General features: G+C 36.6%; 1 protein-coding gene across 1 annotated transcript; it reads left to right on the top strand.

The window, feature by feature from the left end:
- The first annotated feature begins 543 nt into the window (after positions 1–543).
- Positions 544–15,090, top strand: NDC80 (NDC80 kinetochore complex component). The gene is made up of 16 exons (XM_009586866.1): positions 544–733; positions 1,208–1,294; positions 2,052–2,175; positions 2,302–2,474; positions 4,935–5,037; positions 5,870–5,959; positions 7,208–7,301; positions 8,447–8,553; positions 9,416–9,560; positions 9,845–10,050; positions 10,530–10,682; positions 10,962–11,051; positions 11,905–11,997; positions 13,658–13,788; positions 14,325–14,427; positions 14,790–15,090. The coding sequence occupies exons 1-16, from the start codon at positions 633–635 to the stop codon at positions 14,910–14,912; spliced, it is 1,923 nt and encodes a 640-aa protein (XP_009585161.1). The 5' UTR covers positions 544–632; the 3' UTR covers positions 14,913–15,090.
- Positions 15,091–21,242: the final 6,152 nt, after the last annotated feature.

Genomic DNA, 21,242 nt, shown 5'->3' with positions numbered 1-21,242 from the left:
TCCCTCAAAATCCCACTTAATACCACTGTGGGGACAGTTCGATACTTCCAGTTTGATTTATATTTTGTGTGTGTAGTCTGGAGATAGCCATAATATTATTTCAGAATAGGCTTTCCAGCTATTTGCTATGATACCTTAAGATCATTTGCAAGATCAATAAGCAGGCTCAGAATTAGTGGCTAAGGAACAGATGGATGGCTGACGTGCTAGAAACTGTAGTCATGTTAGTGTGGCCTTCCTCCCAGCTGATTGGACTGAAAAACTTGTTAAGCCGTTTTGCTTTTGGAACCTGTATGTTAGAAATGACCAGATACAAATAAAGGCAAAATAGTAGGTTTGGAACAAGCACTAGCACTTTCGTCAATAAAATAGTTAATTGGAAAGGCTGTGGCTGCTGCTATGTAGTTCTGGAATCTGACATACGCTTTTTTTTTTCCTATTAATTTTTTTTTTTTTTTTTAAAAGAGAACCCAATATTTCTGTTACCTGTCTGTCACACTGGTTGGTCCAAAGTACAGTTCTACTTGCTTATTCTGACTCTTTAGAAAGTCATTGTGGTGTTTAAAAAAGCATGTACTCTTAGATCCTGGATTTTCCAATACTAACAGATTGTGATTTACAGTTTAGTCACAATGAGACGAAGCTCAAGTATTGCCGGAAGCAGTGGTCGGCAATCTCTAATGGCACTGAGAGTGCAAGACAACAACAAGATGGGTCTTCAAACACCTCAGATGTAAGTGTTGCTGATAATCTTGCTAAGAATAGGTATATAAAACTAACTCTGAAGAGATTTACTGTAGTGTGTTTGAGTGTGTGAGTAGCAAGTGAAAAAAAGTGAAAAAAGAATGGGAGCAGCGAGAAGAAAACTCCCTGCAGCCAAGGATATTTGCACAAGTGCTCCAGTTCTGCAAAAAACTTTCTTTAATTTATTTGTATACCTGTGACACATTTCAAATTGTAATACTTTTTCTTACATATTTCTTAGGAGGCGGCTGGGTGCGTGTGCATATAAAATGTACACTTATAAATCTTCTTGCAGAAGTAGTTTTGATAATGGACAAATAATGCATTAAAATCAGTTGACTTTTCTAAGATGCTGCTATGCTGAAGATGTTTCGGCTTATAGGCATGTGTTTATAGTTTTCTTACATGAGCAAAAGATGAAATGGTAGAAATAGTCACTTGAATCCTTCTCCCTATTCTTCAGGAAGGACAGAGGTACATTTGGGAAGCTAAGCATGAGCAAACCTACACCTGGAACTTCGGAAAGAAAAGTCAGCTTTTTTGGGAAGAGGTATTGATAGCTTTAGATCTCTGTACTGTAAATTAAAACAACAACAGTCCCACATCATTTTGTAATTTTTCTGTCTTGACAGATTTTCATTATAGGGAATAATGGATCTGAGGCCAGCAGTCCTTGAGGTCTGCCTTCCTAAACTCTTTGATCACTAAACAATAATGCTGTGGAGTAGGAACTGCTTTGAGAGCTGTCCTTCCTCTTGGGAATGATATGCACTGCAGACCTTAAGAGCTCCTCAATACATTTGCCTATTTAAGGAAGAATGATATCTCCAGTACCCTTTGCCTTCGTTTCTTCTTCTCTCTAAGATGCAAACCTTCCAAAATTCTATAATCTTTCAGCTTAGTTCATGGTTTTCTGTGTTCTTGCAGGTATCTTCTTCCATAGGACCCCACTGTTGCAGGGATCTATGCCATTTAAGTATTCCTTAAATATTTTAGTCTTTATTTTCATTCACCTACATCATTTTGTTTCTTCATCTTTGGGGTATTTTTCTGCTCTGTAAAACTTTATTTCTTTCAATAAACTGAAGAAAATATTCATCTAGGATGCATCTGTTGTATGTGTGCATCATGGCTTCCAGGTTGATGTTGGTTTTCCAATCATTTTAGATAAAGAGAAACCTTCAGGCATCCCTTTGCATAACAAATGCAAAAGAAACATAAAAATAGCAATTCTAGTGACTTAAACATTAAGAGAGTTGTTCTTTATATGTATTGTCACAAGAACTGTATTTATTTTTTGTTCTTAGAGCTAGCGGGGCTGGAGGTTCACGCAACAGTCAGTATGGTGTGTTCGGTACAGAAAAGATCAAGGATCCCAGGCCACTTCATGACAAGGCATTCATCCAACAATGTATCAAGCAGCTTTGTGAGGTAACTTATTAACTTATTCTAGACATACGCTATTAGGCATAAAAGATACTAATCAAATATTTATTTTTCATGTTTTCAACTTTAGATTTTATTTAGTGACTAATATGCCATGTTTCTTTTTCTCAGTTTCTTGTTGGGAATGGTTACGCCCATAATGTTTCCATGAAATCACTGCAGTCTCCATCGGTTAAGGACTTTTTAAAAATCTTCACTTTTATCTATGGATTTCTCTGCCCTTCTTATGAACTGCCTGACTCAAAATTTGAAGAGGAAATTCCCAGAGTTTTTAAAGAGCTTGGGTAAGATCATTATTGTTCGTCTGTTGTGCTAAATAGGTATGGTACAGCTAGAAATTTAAAAGCTAAGAATTCTGCAGGATACCTGGGGAGAACAGATAGGCTTCTTTATTCAGATGAGACTCTGAAACTGCAATGTTGTGATTATTTTGTTTCACTTTTGTTTAGCTCTAAGTTTACTCTCTGATTCTCAGATTCTACTATATGTTTTATATTTGAACTTGCAGAACTATAGGCTCTTGGAAGCTTGCTTTGTAATGTAAAATCTAATGAATTATCTTTATTTGTATTAAACTTCGAAAGACAGACACATTTTTTTTTTTGACAGACTCTTCTGGTCCATTCTGTTAAAATCCAAGAACTAAAAAACAATTTCAGAATGTTGCATCCAGTTCATTTAGTTAAAAATCACTTTTCCTGGAATGCCTCTCATTCTGCTTTCAAAGCAGGGGGTGGAAATAAGAAAAATGACAGCTGAGGTGAAAAAAACACTAAGTAGCTGGGTGTTTTATTTCTAATCTTTATTCAGTAAGTGTTTAGAATCATTAATGCACCAACACTTTCCAAGAAAGAAAATCCTCTACCCGTTGATAACCATGAATTTTCAGTCTCACTTAAAAAAAAGTGAAGTGTATTTTATTTCTGTAGATTTGAGCCTATGACGGTGTCAAAGCGCCAGGGCTCCTTAGATGTAGGTATAAGTCTGTTCTGTTCACTTCTCAGTATCTTAATAAAATTTTGTTTTAACCTATTTGAAACTGCTGACCTAGCTGAAATGTTGAAAAGGCAGTTGCTCTGAAGAGGCTTCATTCTGCTGCACCAAGAGTGTAATCCTAGATAAAAAGACTTATTTTGAGAACTCAGTTTAAGTTGTCTTTTGAGAGTTAGAAAACGGACCTAAATAATTCATTTTAAAAAATTTCTCAGGCGGAATTGCTCATGAGCGCTTATTTAGAACTGTCAATTTATCAGTAGCTTCTTGTCCTATGTTCTTAAAATAACTTGGGCAGCTGTCAGTCTAAAGATGGAATAAAATCTACAAATCAAGGAACACAGAAGTGCGGAAGATCTTGAGAGGATGTCTGTAATCAGCAGTATAGCCTTTGTGTGTTCTGTATTTATAGGTAATATTAATACTTTGATATGCAATTGTTCTGAAATTCTTTTCTGTAATTGCATGACATTAAGCTGATTGTCAGCTGCTTTTCTGTTTTCAAAGTGCATTTGACCCAAGAAGCAAGAATCTTGCCTTCGAAGAAAAGGACTCCTGTGTATCAGTTTGTTCTCATATGTTAGGAAATCTTTCAGGATTGCACACCCAGTTTGGAAGTCTAAACATCATCCATTGGACTATTACACCCCCCTTTGCATTTGTTGCCTTTCCTTTGAGGTCTTTGTCTCATCATGAATCACCTCATGCTCACAGGGCACCCACTCCTTTTTCCTTAGTACTGCAGTGCCCATCTCTCCTCCCATAGTACCCTCAGAAAGAGAAAGACAGTACCCTCAGAAAGAGAAAGACAGTACCCTCAGAAAGAAAAAGACAGATCTGGCTGCTACCAAGACCAAGGCAACATACTAAGCTGAATAGGAAGGGGCTAAGGAGTGTATGAAGGAATAGTTTGCACTTTTTTGTACAAGGCCTTAATTGTTCCTAGTCTTTGGATATGCAAAAAAAGTCAATTTCTTTGATAGCTAGCTGGTCAAGGGAGGTGATTGTCCCACTCTACACCGCACAGGTGCGGCCCCACCTCGAGTATTGTGTGCCGTTTTGAGCGCTTCAATATAAGAAGGACATTGAACTATTACAGTGTGTCCAGAGGAGGGTGACTAAGATGGTGAAGGGTCTCGAGGGCAAGACTTACGAGAAGCAGCTGAGGTCACTTGGTTTGTTCAGCTTGAAGAAGAAAAGGCTGAGGGGTGACCTCATCGCAGTCTACAACTTCCTCAAGGGGGACAGCAGAGGGGAGGTGCTGATCTCCTTTCTTTGGTGACCAGTGATAGGACACGAGGAAATAGAATGAAGCTGCGTCAGGGGAAGTTCAGACTGGACATTAGAAAAGGATCTTCACTGAGAGGGTGGTTGGTTACTGGAACAGGCTCCCCAGGAAGTGGTCACGGCACCAAGCCTGTCAGAGTTCAAGGAGTGTCTGGACGATGCTCTTAGTCATATGATTTAGTTTTAGGTAGTCCTGCAAGGCGTAGGGAGTTGGACTTGATGATCCTTATGGGTCCCTTCCAAACTGAGATATTCTATGATTCTATGAATCACAAAATAAGAAACCCATGATAAACGAATAAAAAAGTGCTGTAAGAACTCAGCTTATCTCCCTTTGATGTACAGTAAAAGTACATTGAGTTTGTTCTTCCTTCTGTGCCTTGATCTACATGCAAAAATGTGCTGTTTTGTTTTCATCACTGTTTGCCATAGCTATTAAAAACGTATTTTCTTTTGCCTTGTAGGTACCCCTTTCCTTTGTCAAAAAGCTCCATGTACACAGTGGGAGCACCACATACGTGGCCTCAGATCGTGACAGCTTTGGTTTGGTTGATTGATTGTGTCAAGGTAGCATTTGTCTTCTTTAAGCCAAATATTTCCACTTTTCAGGCTGGAATGTCAATTTCAATACAGATCTTTTAAATGCTTTCTAAAAATCTCTTTGATATTTATGTAAAGAAAAAGGTAAGTGTTCTTACCTGCCATCTGAGAGCTAGCCCTTAGCCTTACTTTTAGTAACTTTTAAACTGAGTTTTTATGTTATAATCATTTTTTTACTGTGTGCACTGGATAAATTTGTGTATGAGAAGGGGGTGGAAATTACAATATATACATACATAAAAATGTGAAAAGTTAATGGGTATAATCATGTTTCTTCAGTGCAGATCTTCTTGTGACATCTGCCATCTTCTAAATTTGAAGTCTAGGGATGGAATTTTCAATAGCAATTATTCAAGTGTTCTGTGATTGTTGTATAGAGTGGGGGGGTTGGTTTGGTAGTTTGTTGGTGTTTGTTTTTTTTTTTTAATAGTGGTAACTCTCTGCTGCTGCCAGCTCAGGTCTGAGCAAAATTTGGAATCTGTGCCAGAAGTTCACCACTGCTGAATTTGGCACACGTGAAAATCCCATCCTTTTTGCTGAAAAGATACATTTGGTTTAGCAAAGCAATTTGGCGGTGTTAAATGTCCAGTTAATGCCTCTTCATCTGTGCTTTTAGTCGACTAAACACAGGCTCATTACCCTGATGTGATTGATCACATTCTGAAGCAGCACCATTACACCCTGCTTGCTGAAATCCTAATCCAATGTTACTCTGCTTCTTATCACGAACATGAAACTAATATGAAAACTAGTAGGAATCTTCACACTTGCTCTTTGTATGTACACCTGTGCCTTTCAGTTGTATGCTGCCATGAGGGAAAATGCACCATCGTTTGATGATGGACAGAGCTGGGGAGGAGAGACAGATGATGGAATTGTACATAATAAGGTACCATAAAAAGTAAATGATTATCAGAATTGTTCAACTGAATTTTGCCATATGCTGTAACAGCACAATTTAAATATGACACAAAAATTTTAACTGTATTTATATATTCCATGCAGTTTTATATTCACAGAGCTGTTTAGGAAGTATAGTAGCATTATATAAAAAGCCTGATCAACTAGTTTCCTGAGCAGGCATCATGGCCAATCTATTGGTGAAGACTGGGTATTAAAATTAAATGCCTTATTCTGAGTTGCTGCTGTTTCTGTTCTGCTTTGTGGAGAAAGGGAGTCATTATGCTGTTTGTTTATTGTCTTAGTAGAGTCTCAGGTATATTTCTTTTTAGCGCTTGAGTCTTCTAACGTTAACAGCAGTACAGTGTAAAGACAGTGACTTAATTATAAATGTGGTGGTTCTTGCTGATATCTACTCAGTTTACCATTTAAAAATTGGTTGTAATGTTTAATGTCCTAGCCACAAAATAGGGTGGCAATGTAATTCGGGCACTTAAAAATCCAGCAGCTTGCTTTCTTTCTAATTTATCATAGATTATTAGTACTACTCAGATTTAACTCAGTGTTAACTCACAGCAGATGTTTGGAAGGGGTTGTATGATCTGCCAGAACATTTAATTAGAAAAAAATCAATTTAAATCATAATTTTGGACTAAAGTTACAAACCTGACAGTTGACAAGTAAAAATGCTTTTAAACTAAATGTATGCTTATACAGTGATACATATGCATACATGTTGAAACAAAATTTACAACACTGGTGTAATTGCTTCTGAAAGATCTGTAATTTAAAATCTCCAGTAAATTCTTTTTGGGTAACCTCTCTTCTAGATTTCTAGAATTCTAGATCAGTTCTCTGACATCTGCACATCTGAAGTACAGTGGTCATATTTACTGACGAGGTCTGTTAAACAGACCTACAGTTTCCATAAGCTAGCCTGAGAGGATCATATGGTTCAAGATAATAAATTCTTAAATATTGTATCTACTATCCTTGTTAGGTATCCCAGAAAAATGTATCAAGTATTTCAAGACCTTTCTTAATGTGAATTCTAGATGCCTCCTGCCTGGATATAATCTGTTGACATTCTATGTTTAAAGGGAGGAAAAAAAGTTGATTTTTACAGTGAAAGATATTTTTTGTCTGTTTAATTTCATTGGATGAGTAGATTTAGACTATCTAGATATTTTACAGCCCTTTGAATCGTTGAAATGAAAACTTCTTAAATTGTTTTCAGCTTTTCATGGACTACTCTGCGAAGTGCTATGAGCACTTCATGAAAGGGAGAGACACTTTTGAAGAATTGGATGCAGAAGTGCAGTCAAAATTAAGTAAAGTATAAAGTATTTAACTGTTACTGATTTCTTTTTTCCTAGCATCAGTTTTGCTCAGTTTACAAGTGAAAGTGATCTGAGATAAGGGAACCTGATATTCCCGAGTACGTCTCAGTTACTTTGACTTAATTCTTTTCTTTTTATGCATTGTTACTAGTACAGACAGATGGGTCATGCTCTGCTGTCAGCTGTACCTGTGTAACCCTATTGTTTTCAATGGCTTTGTGACAGAAAAGCAGTATACAGTTCTTCAGACACAAATTCCATCTGTGCAGATGATTCTTGTTTCTGTCTGATGAAGTTAACAATTAAAAAAAAAAATATTACCAGAGGATGCACATCTGATGAGTAAAAAAAAAAAGTTCAGCTTCTAAAAGCTCTGAAAACAGTCTGCAAGAGTTCCAAACTCTGTTGTGAAGGTTCCCATATATGATTCAGCATGCACCTGTGTTTGTCTTCAGGGAGATGGAAAATTATTAATTTTTTTGACTCATTCATTCATCACCTACAGAAATACAAACAGAATATAAGAACAAGGAGAAAAAATATCTCTCGCTTCCTGTGCCCCTCCTATGAAAAGCCAGACTAAGGACACTTCTGTTACAAGCTGGAGCCATCAGTTGGAGAGGAAACATAAGCTACAAGACTGTTACTAGATATTAGTAGGAAAAAGTAATCATGCCATTGTTTGGCAAAGACTGAGGGAAGTAAGGGAAAAGATGTCTTGAGAGGCAAAGAAATATGTGGATGAGAAAGGATTATACAAATCAGTATACAAACCTTGTGAAGCTGGAACAGATGAAACTTACGTAACAACCACTATCCTATAGTGTGGGCTGTATGAGAGTTTGGAAACTGATCTCACAGGAGTGATTTTGAGCTCTTTTATGATATGAGGACTGAAACTCTTTTCTTGTTTGTTTTGGGTTTTTTGCCTATTTGCTTTGTAATGAAAGGGTTTTTTAATGGGTTTGTTGGCTGTTTTTTGGTTTGGGTTTTGGTTTTTTTTTTTAAGTTTAAAATAATTGTCCAGATAATGGGTATTTACTGTGCTGAAGCTAAAAGCACAGATACTCAGATTAGGTGATGATAGGTGAGATTAATTTGTAACCACCTCCCTCCTGGTTTTTCCCCCCCCCCAGAGGATTTATTTAATATAGATGAATGCCAGATAGAAGGTTTAGCAGCTGACAACAAAAGACTTCATGAAGAGATTGCAAGACTAGAAAAAGAAAAGGAAAGCGAGCCGGTTAGTAAATTGTGTCTATGCTTGTTTATATGGTGGAGTTGAATTTTCTGTTGTTGACCATTACTGTCATTATTAAACAAAGATACTGATGATACATTACAACAAATGGAAAATTATTTTCAGTGCTCTATGAGATTTTAATTAGGCCAGGTTATTAGACCCTATGCCATTATAGTACAAGGCATTTACTGTGGAGTCTTCAGTCGCTATTTGTTTGATATTGTGCAGATATTTTCAGGTAATGAGATCTTGCATTGACTTGAAAGATTAATAAAATACTTGAATCACTTTTTTTTTTCTGAACTTCAACATTATCCTTTCCAAAAGTGTTGGTATGAGAACTTCTTAGGGGATGAGAGCATGGGATTCAGTGGTAACAATATATTTTAAGGAAAATATTTTGTTTGAAAAGATGGATTCTACTTTTAATAAATCATGAGTTTAAAAATGGTTTAGTGGCTGTGCAGCTGGCAAATTGAGACTCCTGCCTACTGTGCAAAATGTGCTGCTTGCATTCCCAGCTTTCCTTGCCCTTAATTTTATCTGTCCTTTATGTATTATTATACTTAAGTTGTGAATTACCTGTAGTAAGAACGTTCTTAATGCAATGCCTAATGCAAATCAAAGACTAAATGCTGAAATGCAAGAATTAAGGTACAAACCATCTTTTCAGCCTTCTTTGCTAATATTTTAAAGATGCCTAACTTGATTCAGCTGTCACAGAGATAAAAATTTATTAAAGTTCCTTAATTTTATATTTATACTACTGAAGTTGAGCAATTATGCTATTGTCCTACCTGAAAACTAAGATCATTATTTTAGATTAATGTAATAGTGGTTGTTCTTTCTATCCATTTACTAGGATCGTAGAGTATCACTACGAAACCTGAAATCATCTCTTCAAGCAGATGTCCAGAAATACCAGGCTTATTTGGCTAATCTGGAATCGCATATAGCCATCCTTGATCAAAAAATGGAAGGTGTTAATGAGGAAGTTGAGACAGCAGGTAAGAAAGCGTTGGTCACAAATGGGATCGTGAAGTTAGAAATAGGTTTAAAATAACTGTAATTCTCAGCTTTGGGACAGAGTGAGATACTTAGTGTATGATGATGCTACAAATAAACTTTCCAAAATGGATGCTAATAAAGAGATTTTTTTTTGGCTGATAGCTGTTTGTACACTGGAGTAATGAAATACAGATATTATTTACTCATAAAAATACAGAGAGATTACATTTAACTATATAGGCTGGTATTTTACATCCATTTCACGAATGTTTTGTGAACTTAGAAATGGAAGTAGAAGCAATGAAGCAGGAGAATGCCCGACTCCAGCATATCTTTGATAACCAAAAGTACTCAGTTGCGGACATTGAGAGAATAAATCATGAGAGGAATGAGTTGCAGCAAACCATCAACAAGCTGACTAAGGAAGTGGAAGCAGAAGAACATCAGCTGTGGAATGAAGAGCTAAAATATGCTAGGAGTAAAGAGGCGGTATGTGAAAACCCTACCACACTGAGAGGTGGCTATCAGTTTTCATCATGCAAGCTTAAACTTGGGACTTGGACTATTGCTAACTTCTTTCCTAAGTAATGTAACAACAGCATAGATATGTCTTAACAGGCTAAAGTGACAAGAATGGCTTCTGTTTATAATCTCTCTGAAAAATGTTTTTTTGGGGGTTTTTTTTGCCCCTTTTCTGTTTTGAGCATAATGGAAATGTATTCTCACCCATACACACTGAGAAACTTTGCAGAGCAAACTCTAGAAAAAATCATAAAACAGCACTTAATTCAAACAATACAAACTGCTGGACTGTCAATACATACAGCTCTTGCATACTGTGGCATGACATGGAATCATGTTTATACAGAGCAACTCAGAAACCTGTTTAAAGTACTATATGAATACTTTTTGTGAAGTTTTTCACTTGTATTTCTTCTACGATTTTTGCCTTTTTCTCCTCTGAACAGATCGAAATGCAACTGGCAGAGTATCATAAACTGGCTCGAAAACTGAAATTAATTCCAGTGAGTGCTGAGAATTCCAAAGGCCACGACTTTGAGATTCAGTTTAATCCTGAGGCAGGACCAAAGTGCCTAGTCATATACAGAAAGCAGATCAAGGTAAGTAGAGTCAACACTGAATGTTTCTGTTACCACTCACAAAAAAAATGTGTTTCTTTGGAAATGTTGGAAAGGTCTCTCTTAACCTCTCCATGAAACTTCATTGAAAAGCTTGTGTGATGCATTGCCATAACTACATTATAGTATGGGAAAGAAATTTGGTATTGGAGGGTACAGCAGCCTAAATGAAAACGGGAGAGGGAAAAGATGTGCTGGGGTACATCTTAGTTCAAACTAACAAATTGCATTAGCCAGATCTTCTTGTTATGTGTATTACAGGCTCCCCTTACGGAGATCATAAACCAGACTGAGGAAGAAATTAGGAAAGCTACTCAACATAAAATGAGTTTGGAAGATAGTTTGGAACAGGTGTGTTGGTTAATGAAGATTAGGACTAAGATACCATAATGTTATCTGCTGGTCTCATTTGACCTTTTGCATGTGTGAAGTGTGGTGGGTTGGTTTTTTTTGGGTGTAGGGTTTTTTGTTTGGGTTGGTTTTGTTGGGGTTTTTTTGTTGGGTTGGGGCTTTTTTTGGGCAGCAGGGAGGAAAGCTGTGAGAAGATTGCTTTAATTATGATGGAACCTAAAAGTTTTTGTGAGAATTAGGGTCTCTTTCTGTTGGGTGAAATAATGTGTATTCCCTGCATTGAAGATTATGCAGCTTACATACATTTGACCATAAACACTGGAAAGATTTGTTTTTAATAAGTTGCCCTTTCAGTCTGTTATGTGGCTTACCATCACTGACACTCCTGTCATCAGGAAGATTTTTATCAGTGTTGGGTTCAGGGTGGATTGGAAGAAGGAGAATTTTATTTTCCCATTCTTCTTCCCCTACCTCGGTTTTTATTGCTGAGCGTGACAGTATATGGTATGGAATATCCTTTTGGCCAATTTTGGTCAGCTGTCGTGACTATGTGCCTTCCCAACCTCTCACCTACCCCTGCCCTACTCACTGAGGGGCCGCGGGAGGGAGAGAAAGCCTTGATGCTCTGCAAGCACTATTCAGCAATAGCCAAAACATTGGTGTGTAACCAACACTGTTTCAGCCCCTTATCCAAAACAAAGCACCATACAGACTGCTATGAAGAATGTTCCTGCCATCCCAGCCTGGCCCAGTTTAAATATTTCTGGGCTACCATGTGTTGTTTGTGATGGCATGGATTTATATGTTGTAATTCTTTTTGAATTATATTTTCTTGGTTATGTTTTCGTTCTAGGTGAATGTAATGCTAGTGGACAAGAAAAGCAGTGTCAAAATGCTGAAAGAAGAAGCTGAAAAGCTGGATGATCTTTACCATCAGAAGCTTAAGGTAGAACCTCTTATAGGTTGATGACAATTTATCCTTAATGATATCCTTATCCTTAATCTTTGTATTTATACGTAAGTTTTTAGTTCGCATTTTTGTTTGTTTGGACCTCTGCCCTTGCCTCCTTCTGTTCCTCTTGCAGGAATCTCATTCTTTTCAGAAATACTTGAGTGCTACCTTAAGTGAGTCAGTTTTCACTTTCTGGTAAGAGAATCTGACATCATACTTTGGCAGATCCTGTAAATCATAAGCTACTACATCCAGTAATAAAAGCAGCGGCAATCATCTCCTGACCTCAGGGTGTCTTAAAGCATGTGCTTGAAGGAGATTTTAGAGTTAACGGAATCTGCCTTTTCTATTCAGTTTCTATTACAGTTTTTAGTAAACATGTTTAATCACTTTATTAAAAAAAGGAAAACATTATTTGACTAAAAGCACATTAAATGTTTTAACGATATAAAATTGTTGCTTGCTTTGTTCTTCCCCAGTAGGGGAGCAGTCCCTATCCTTTTCCTCACTTCTAGTTTAGCGACAAAATGTAGCCCTCTTAGTTAACAACTAAGTGGCTGCTTCAGCATGGCTTTGGTGGGGCTATGGTGCCCAGGAGAAAAATGCTTTTTGAACTAAGCTAGAGCATATCTGCTCTTTCAAATCCAAACTTCTGTGCTATAACCACAAAACAGGGTTATTTTGTTGCTAATACATGCTTAGGTGGCTGAAGGCAATTAATTTAGTTTATTGCTTTCAAAAACACCTGAACTTTAGCTTTTGATCTATGCTATTGCATATGCTTTTCTCTTAAGGTGTTTCTCCTCGACACTTAGTACTTTGCTAGAACGTTTGTCTGCTGTATCAGAACTCCTGTTTTCCATGTCACTTTTTTCATATATATGGTTGTAGTAAGGAAATTAGTTTGTTTCCGAACTTATGTGACAACTACATTTTACAGCCTAAAGCCTAGAAAGACTATTCTGACTCTAAGGTACTTTGTTTCTTACCGATTAGCATCAGTTGCAACTGGATGATTATAATAAGACATAGTCATGGAATTCCTTGTGTAATTTTTAAAATGTTATCCATAAGACTTCAGTATTAAAATTATTTTTTGAAGGATGATGTTTCAGGAATTTACCAGAATTGCATGTTTAGTTGATGGTGGAATTTAGTTTGGTTTTGTGCGTTTAATTGTGCCAAGTATAGTGTCAACAGTGTCATTCTCCTTGGAGAGATGATTGCTCACATTCTGTACTCATCTTTCAGACACAAAAGGGAGAAGCAATTTTCTTAGTCAAATGTGATTCTATTTTTTTTAGCCTAGAAACAGTTGTTCATGGCATTTGATTTCTAAGCTAGTTAAAGTATGTAAACAGCACTTCTTGAGATTAACTTTAAAGGGAAAATAGCTGCAACACAGACCTTGAAATACGGTTAGAGAAATAAAGGGAAGGTCAGGCTGGTTTTGGGTGGAAGATTATACAGAAAATACCTGAAACTTTAGGTTTGGAGGGATGTCCTTGGGTCTTTTTTAGTTCTGAGTTTGGAGTTACTTGTGTGAATTCTGAATTCAAGTATCAGGATGTAATCAGGGAATATAAAGGAGAAAAAAAATCCTAATTATTCCTGAGTTATGCAATTTTTTTTTCCTCTTTTCTTACGTTTACAGGAGGCAGAAGAAGAAGAGCAAAAATGTGCAAATGAACTGGAATTGTTAGAGAAGCATAAACAACTACTTGAGAGTGGTGTCAATGAAGGTCTCAGTGAAGCCACAAATGAACTGCATGATCTTCAACGACAGTAAGGCCCATAACTTCAAGTTGTTTATGTAACTTATTTTGGTTTTTATGTGTTTTAAGGGTAAAGACATCTTCTTGAATCCTAACGTAAAATTCTTTGGTGAGTGGGTATCCATCTCAGTATACTAATTTCACATATTCACAATTGAAAAATGTTTCTCCTCGACACTTAATATTTTGCTAGAACGTTTGTCTGCTGTATCAGAACTCCTGTTTTCCATGTCACTTTTTTCATATATATGGTTGTAGTAAGGAAATTAGTTTGTTTCCGAACTTATGTGACAACTACATTTTACAGCCTAAAGCCTAGAAAGACTATTCTGACTCTAAGGTACTTTGTTTCTTACCGATTAGCACAATACGGTCCTTTTTCTTCTAAGTTGAGTATTAATATACAAATCTAACATGGTTCAAGTTAATACTAATAGAAAAAATTATGGCTAAACATGATGATATATCAGACTTGGTGAATTGATTGTTTTAGATGTCAGGAATTTTATAATTACGGACTTGACTTTGAGTGTCTTTACTTTTTAGATATCAAGTTGTTATGCAAACAACAACAGAAGAGAGCAGGAAAGCTGGTGATAACTTGAATCGTCTTTTAGAAGTGATTGCTACTCATGTAGTATCTATAGAGGTAAGCTAAAATTTGATACTCAGAGTTAAATCTTTCTAGAGACATTTGCAACTGCAGTTAAACACATGGAAATTAGAACTTACTCTTTCCAATGAAGTATCAGTTATTTAAGGCTGCTGCACTGAGTCTGTGGATTCTAGTTAAATTTGTTGACAAAACCTTTGGTATAAATAATCAGAATTAATCATTAAATTTCAGCAGTAACAGCCTGTCAGGTTTAAGCTGCTTCTGGTAGATGTCTTTCAGAGAAGTGTTTAACTGAAATCACTTAACCTGTGCAATGATTGCTTAAAATGCTTTAGCAGAACCAGTACAATAGAGACCATGATAGTTTTAATAAACTTTCTGTAACTCTTTTCTAGAAATATCTTGATGAACAGAATGTGAAAATTGACAGAGACTATGAAGAATTCATGTCTGAAGATCTGTTGTCAATCTTGACCAGAATTCTAGACAGTTATAAAAAGAAGGCTGAAAGTCTGTAATAACCAAAAAGGTGAAGATGAAAATTTTGCGTTTCTGAAGCTCTGGTATGGTGCCTTCTAAAAAGATGGGTACTTCCTGTGTTTTAGCAGTGAAACTGGTTTTAAGTGTAAGGAAATGTTTATGAACTTCCTTTGTTTTATTGACACAAATACGTTAAAGAATTAAATGATATATTTGCATTTTCTTAAAAAAGGCTTTGCTTACACTTCCTCCTTGCAATATATTACACATGATTACAAACACCTGTGAGAAGACAACTGTTGAACGACTTAATTTCATTTTTTCTTTATAATCATTTGTGCTCTTCTAGGAACATTAGTAAGGCAAGAGTACAGTTAACCTGTTAAAATAACAAGCCAGAGTGGACTTAAAGATGGAACCGCAAGTGCCAGCACAAATGCAGAGGGTACTGACAACTTGAAATACTGCTGCCTAAAAATAATTAGTGGTTTTTGAAAACTTGTAAGATTGCTAACCGAGAAGAGTTACGCTTTCCTTTCTGGAGTATAGTTTGTGCATGTCATAATATATGTATGTATTTAGCGCACATGCACGACAGTGCACATCTTACCCCAAGCCTTATTTTTAGTAGCAAGACCAAATATAAATGTCTTTCAGTCTCCTGCTTGTTCAATTATCTATGAAACTGCTCAGAGACCCCTCTTACATGAGTAGGATTTTTCTTTTTTAACAAAAACCTCTTTGAAAAGATCAGTAGTAGTTATACAGTAGTCTTGTAAATAGTCTAGAGAAAGAAAGATCGATAGTTTGAAAATGAAGCCTCTAACTGCTCATAGTCCCAGATGAAACCTCACTGTACTTCTTGAATATGTATACCAGAGAGAGCTCTAAGTAGGACAAAATATGAGTTTTAGCAATATAGCTAATCAGTTGTAGATTTGGCTAATGTTGGATACATCAAAATGGTCTAAAATGAGTCTGCATTCTTCTTGTTAGACCAGTAGGACAGACTGATTTTTTTTTTTTTTCCTTCTTCCTCAGGAAAGTAGCAGTAAAATTAGTGTATGGGGAGCTCCACTCCAAATACATTGAAGAAAATGTAACCCCATCTCTTGAACATGTACTTTGTTCAGTGCTATGTGGAAGTAGTATCTTCTTACCTACTCTGTCTATACCTTTGTTTTAAAAAAAAAAAAAAAATCTGCATTTATGTATTGGATAGTTTAGTTTATGATGGTATTTCCTAATAAAAGTATTGAAGTATTTGAGTGTTTTTAAGAGTTCAGTGATAAATATCACTGATTCAAATATACAGTGATAAAAGCAACTTTGCAGTCTGTTCAAAAGTTTTTTTAGCAGCTGATAGCTAAATGACGTTGCTCCTTAATTCTATAATTAGACACAATATTTGAATGAAACGCAGATCCCTAGGATATACAACAAAACTTAAGTTGGACCATCTGAACACAGACTGCAAATAAAAACTGAATTGTCTTTTATTCTAGACTATTTTTGCAGGGCATATATAAAACTCAGTTGTCCTTAACATAGTGTGTGAATCTTCTGGCTCTGGTATGAGTATTTTGTTTTAGATATTATGATAATGATGGCATTATTTAAGCTTCTAACTTTCTGTTCTTTTGTTGTACTCCAGAAGTTTAATTTGACAGCTATAAAAGTTTTCTGACAGGTGGGTAGTATTTCTGCTTTCTTCTGTTGCCCTCTTTCATTTTACCTTTACAAACTCTTAGTTTTTTTCTCTAACAGCCTAATCCTTATCAAATCTCAGCTCCTTCTTTTTAAAAGCTTTTTTTCTGTTGTGATCTTTCTAATATTTTTGTTATCAAAGCAATATCCCTCTAATTAAGTAAAACTGAACCATACAGAATAATCATGTTCCTCTAAAATACATGCTTATATAGGGGCGATGCTCTCTTGGCTGCCTGATACCTGTTCGTCTCTGCTTCTATAACTGACTGTTCTTGTGTTTATTAGTATCTGCAGGTTCTTTGCCATGTGGAGTGGTCAGTTGACGGAGTAAATGAAAGCAAAATAAATGTTATTTCCAAGGACTAATACTAACCCAATGGTAATGGGTTAAAGAATCAAGGTCACAATGACCTTCTTTCATGTACTGGCAAATGTAGTATTCTGAAATTAAAGTAGTCTAAGTAATAAAAAGTCCACAGTTGTAATGTTGGCAACATGTGTTTGTTATTGGGCTGAACTATTTGTATGTCAGTTAAACTGAATTGACTTTAGAACCAGCTTTGTCTTTAGGTTCTGTGAAATACTATGGGGATTTTTATGCCGTAATATAACATAGATTAACATCGGACAACGTTTACTAGGTAATACGTCTTCACATTTTAAAATGGAGGTAATTTTTCAATGTTTCTTGAACATGGCTCCTGTGTGATATTTGAAGTCAGGTAGTCAGTTACTTTCTATTTGTATTCTGGAATATGGCTTTTAAATTTAGACAATAGACACTAGAACATAATTACTGCTCTTGATTTTGGTTTTGTTTCTTTTTCTTTACCAGAATGTAAAGTCTTAATCAGAGTGTACCACTGGCACCTGCACATTTCAGTAGTACAAGTCATTTGTAAATTTTTTTGGCTTTTGTATGGATACAGTTCCCTCATTTATTGCTAGTGTATCTTTTGTACAGTTTATTTAGTATCCCTTAAGTTTATGTATTTTTATACTCAATAAAATTTCTTAAACCTGTTTCTCTGAAGGATAGATTCTTACTGCAAGTATAGAAATATGATGTAAAAAGCACAATTAATTTGTTTTTTCCTGGAGGAACATGGTAATTATCTTAGCAGCAGATACTAATTCCCTGACTATCCTTGCTATTAAATGTGCATTGTGTAGAGGAAAAATAAATATAGAAATATGTTTCCTATAAATTGCAAAGGAATAAAAATTGTCTTAATCCTTTCTAAAAAAAAATTAAAAAAAAAAAAAGATGGCTTTTTAAAAACTCTAGGGAACAGATGTCCAAACTACTTTGACAACTGATTTATGCACGTAGGTATATGTTAACATTGGCGCTAATCTTCCCAACCAACATTTGCTATCTTAAGCATTAAAAGACTATTTCCTTTACATGACCACTCTTCCATCTGATTTTTTTTTTTATCTACCTATAAAAAAAAACCACTTGATGCTGTAGAAGCATGGTAGAACTCTGTATAGCTTTGTTCTCTTCCCTGGAGTATGTTATTTTTCAAATTTTTTGTCAGAAAATCACATCGCTGTCAAGAACTGGATAGTTCTTTTTGGAGTACTTCTTGAGTGCATCGTATGAGCCTGATAAGGCTTTTCTAATTTTGCGGTGTCCATTCAGCTCACGTGTATGAGGCTACTTGGACCCTTCTCGTTGGTTTTGCCAATGAACAGTACTGCATGTCTATGCAAGTCTTTAGTTCCAAGCTGGATAACAATGTGTTGTTCTCTGTGAGTTCTGTATTACTTCTAAAATTTGTGTATTTTGGCCTTTAATGGGAGTTCTCATCCCTGCTCCACCTTTTGTGGTAGAATTGAAAAACCATGTATACATTTTTATCTTATTTCTGGAAAGAGTACAAAAGAAGAGAAGGCCAACAGCTGAAGATATTCCATTTTCAATAAGAAGAGGGGAAAATCCCTGCAGCAATGCTTTATAGTAAAAAGGAAGTCCACAGTCTTTCATGCCAAGTGACTCTGTGCAAAGCAACGGAGATTTTGTGGACAAGGGGTACTGACTGCTACTTGCCTACATCTACTCTATAGATTATTTGATATGTAAGTATTTTGAGCACTGCAAAGAATCTGAAGAGACTAATTATCTTTCCATTCTTCGCTGGGTAACACTGTTTTGTTTTAATACTGGAAACTTTAATGTCTCCTTTTGAGTCAGTTAACGTTCTTCTTTTGGCAGTAGTATAGAACAGGGAATTGAACTGGTTTTTCAACAGTTGCTCTCTCCAGATTTTTGGCTGTGGAAGTCCTGGCATGACGAAATCATGTATTGTCGAGGTCTCTTTCCTTGCAAAGATCTCCACCATATAGGTGGAGATAGGACTATTGTATCTTCATTGGAGTTTTACATTCTAGGTGCTTGTTGAAAGTTTTTGATGGTATCCATTCCATTTTAAGGAATGGAAGGAGCACAGACGACTTGTTCAGCCCTCAGTGTCCTCACTGGATGAGGGACTATTGATGCCTTATTCAATGTCATATCTCAGGGAAGTGCACTGACATCTTCAGTCCTGTATCAGGAGATTGGCAGAGACTGCTCAGTCAGTCTGAGAAAACTCTAAAATTTTGCAGGCTTTTTCTGTAGAACTTGATTTGTTTACAATTTTTCTAGCAGATGTCAGCTTGCATCAGTACAACAGCAAAATCTGGCAGAGTATCATCTGCATGCAGTTTTGCTGTCTGTTTTTCAGATTTGCAGATTAAAAATTTACTAGAGGAATAAAAGGCAATTGTTACTTATCACAGGTCAGGCAACAGTAATGATTGCCAAGCAGAGAAAATGCTCTAGATTATTGCTCACACTTGAGACTGTCCATGGTACTGGTCTGACCATAGGGTACTATATAAAACATTACAGATGCCAGGTCTGTTGTGCTCCACTCCCCCGTGGAGATCGGGCCTTTTGTGAACCCCAGAGCATAAGGGTCTACCAGTCCCAGTATTTGCCCGAAGTAGACAGATCACATGTCTGTCTACAGGTTGATTGACTGTGTTGTCCCTCCATTCCAGAAGTCCTTATCAACAGCTCTGTGATAACAAAGACTCTTTGTGATGTGTGGTCTGTATGGTGTTTTCCCTAGCACCTCAAGCATGAGATCAAAATTTTAATTGGCAGTGTCTTATCTGATCAGCATTTTAGTCTTAAGAAGTCTTTGCACAGGGCTAAGATTTAAAAGGCACATGAAATTGCCTGTTACTCCAATTTCACCTCCACTGAAATATTTACCAGTTTGGCAAGACTCTAAAGCAGAAGGAAAGACAGGTGGTGATGGAATGTGTATAAATATTTTGAAACAAGCAAGACATATGGAATTTTGTTTCCCTTTTCATACCAGGATTCAGAATAGTGAATGCCTTTGTATCAGAAGAAATCACATGGCCCTTCTGAGAACACTGAACACTAGCATAGTCATGCATGACTACTGGTGCACCCAGCTGAAAGTTCTTCACTATTCTGCCTGGAAAAGAGCAGCTGGAGTTACCAGTTCTAATTATCTGGCAGGTCTTAATTAGCAAGGGTCATTAAATTATATTTGAAGTGCAGAGAGGACACCAAAGTAATGGGCTCTGCTTGACTAATCCTGTATAGTGACTTGCTGTCCTTTCCCCCTCCCAAGGGTTTGGCCATCAGTTGTAAGAAAGTCGTAAGGAAAGCTGCAGAGCAGAATCTCACAAGATAAGAAAAGGAAAACTACAGCCAGAGGTTGCACTGCTCAGACACGTATAGGTTTTTTAAGAGGAAAACCACGAATTTGAAAGATATAAAATTGTAAAGGAATAAACAAGAAATCAGAGAATGGCAATTCAGCATTGCCAAGGATCTCTTCCAGTAACCAGCAAAGATCAACCTTTCCCACCTGACTAATTACTCAGAAGATATTCCTCAGGTGTTTTATCGGCGTGCTGAGCACACAAATGCTTAGCCTAGACACTCCTTAAATCCGAGCTTTTGCGTGTGCTACAACAAAAACTCTGTGATACATGCTTACAGAATCTCTGCACAGCAAAAGACGCCCACAATGAGAAAGACAGGGCAATGGTTACTGTGTCACCATCCCAAAATCCGGAGCACAGGGCAACGCCATGCAGAGATGTTTAAATGACTAAGCAGTCAACCAGTCTTGCCTGGCCTTTTAGCTTGGATCCCACGGTGCCACTGCTACTGGAGCTCGTGATGAAGGCACTCCTTGATGGAGAAAGCAGCCATTAGTCCAGGGTAAAAGAGAAGAGAGAGAAAACAGTGCCAAAAGCCAAGGCAATAGGAAGAGCAAAAGGAGGAAGCAGCCTTCCAGAGGAAAAGCAAGTAGTAATGATGCTCAGCTACAAAAAGGCTGGAAGATACTCAAGTAAGACCCTGTAGCAGCAACATCAACTTGAATTGAAAAGCATACTGTCCCATACATGTAGTAGGACCTTTCTTGTGGCAATGTATTTATGAAGTTTTCCTATTTCTTACACATTTTACAGGAGGGAATGATATATTTGATCCCAGTCTTTATGACTTGTAAGAGCATGGTTGGAGGGACTTCTTCAGACATGGTCTTAAAAAAAAAATATTGTTGCAAGCATAACAGCAACAGCATTCTTAAAATATTAATGCTTGAAGACACTAATCT

Source organism: Fulmarus glacialis, unplaced genomic scaffold (assembly GCF_000690835.1).
Source record: "Fulmarus glacialis isolate BGI_N327 unplaced genomic scaffold, ASM69083v1 scaffold3041, whole genome shotgun sequence".
NCBI classification, from domain to species: Eukaryota; Metazoa; Chordata; class Aves; order Procellariiformes; family Procellariidae; genus Fulmarus; species Fulmarus glacialis.
Note: the sequence above shows the minus strand (reverse complement) of the source record. Positions and strands in the feature narration are given on the sequence as shown.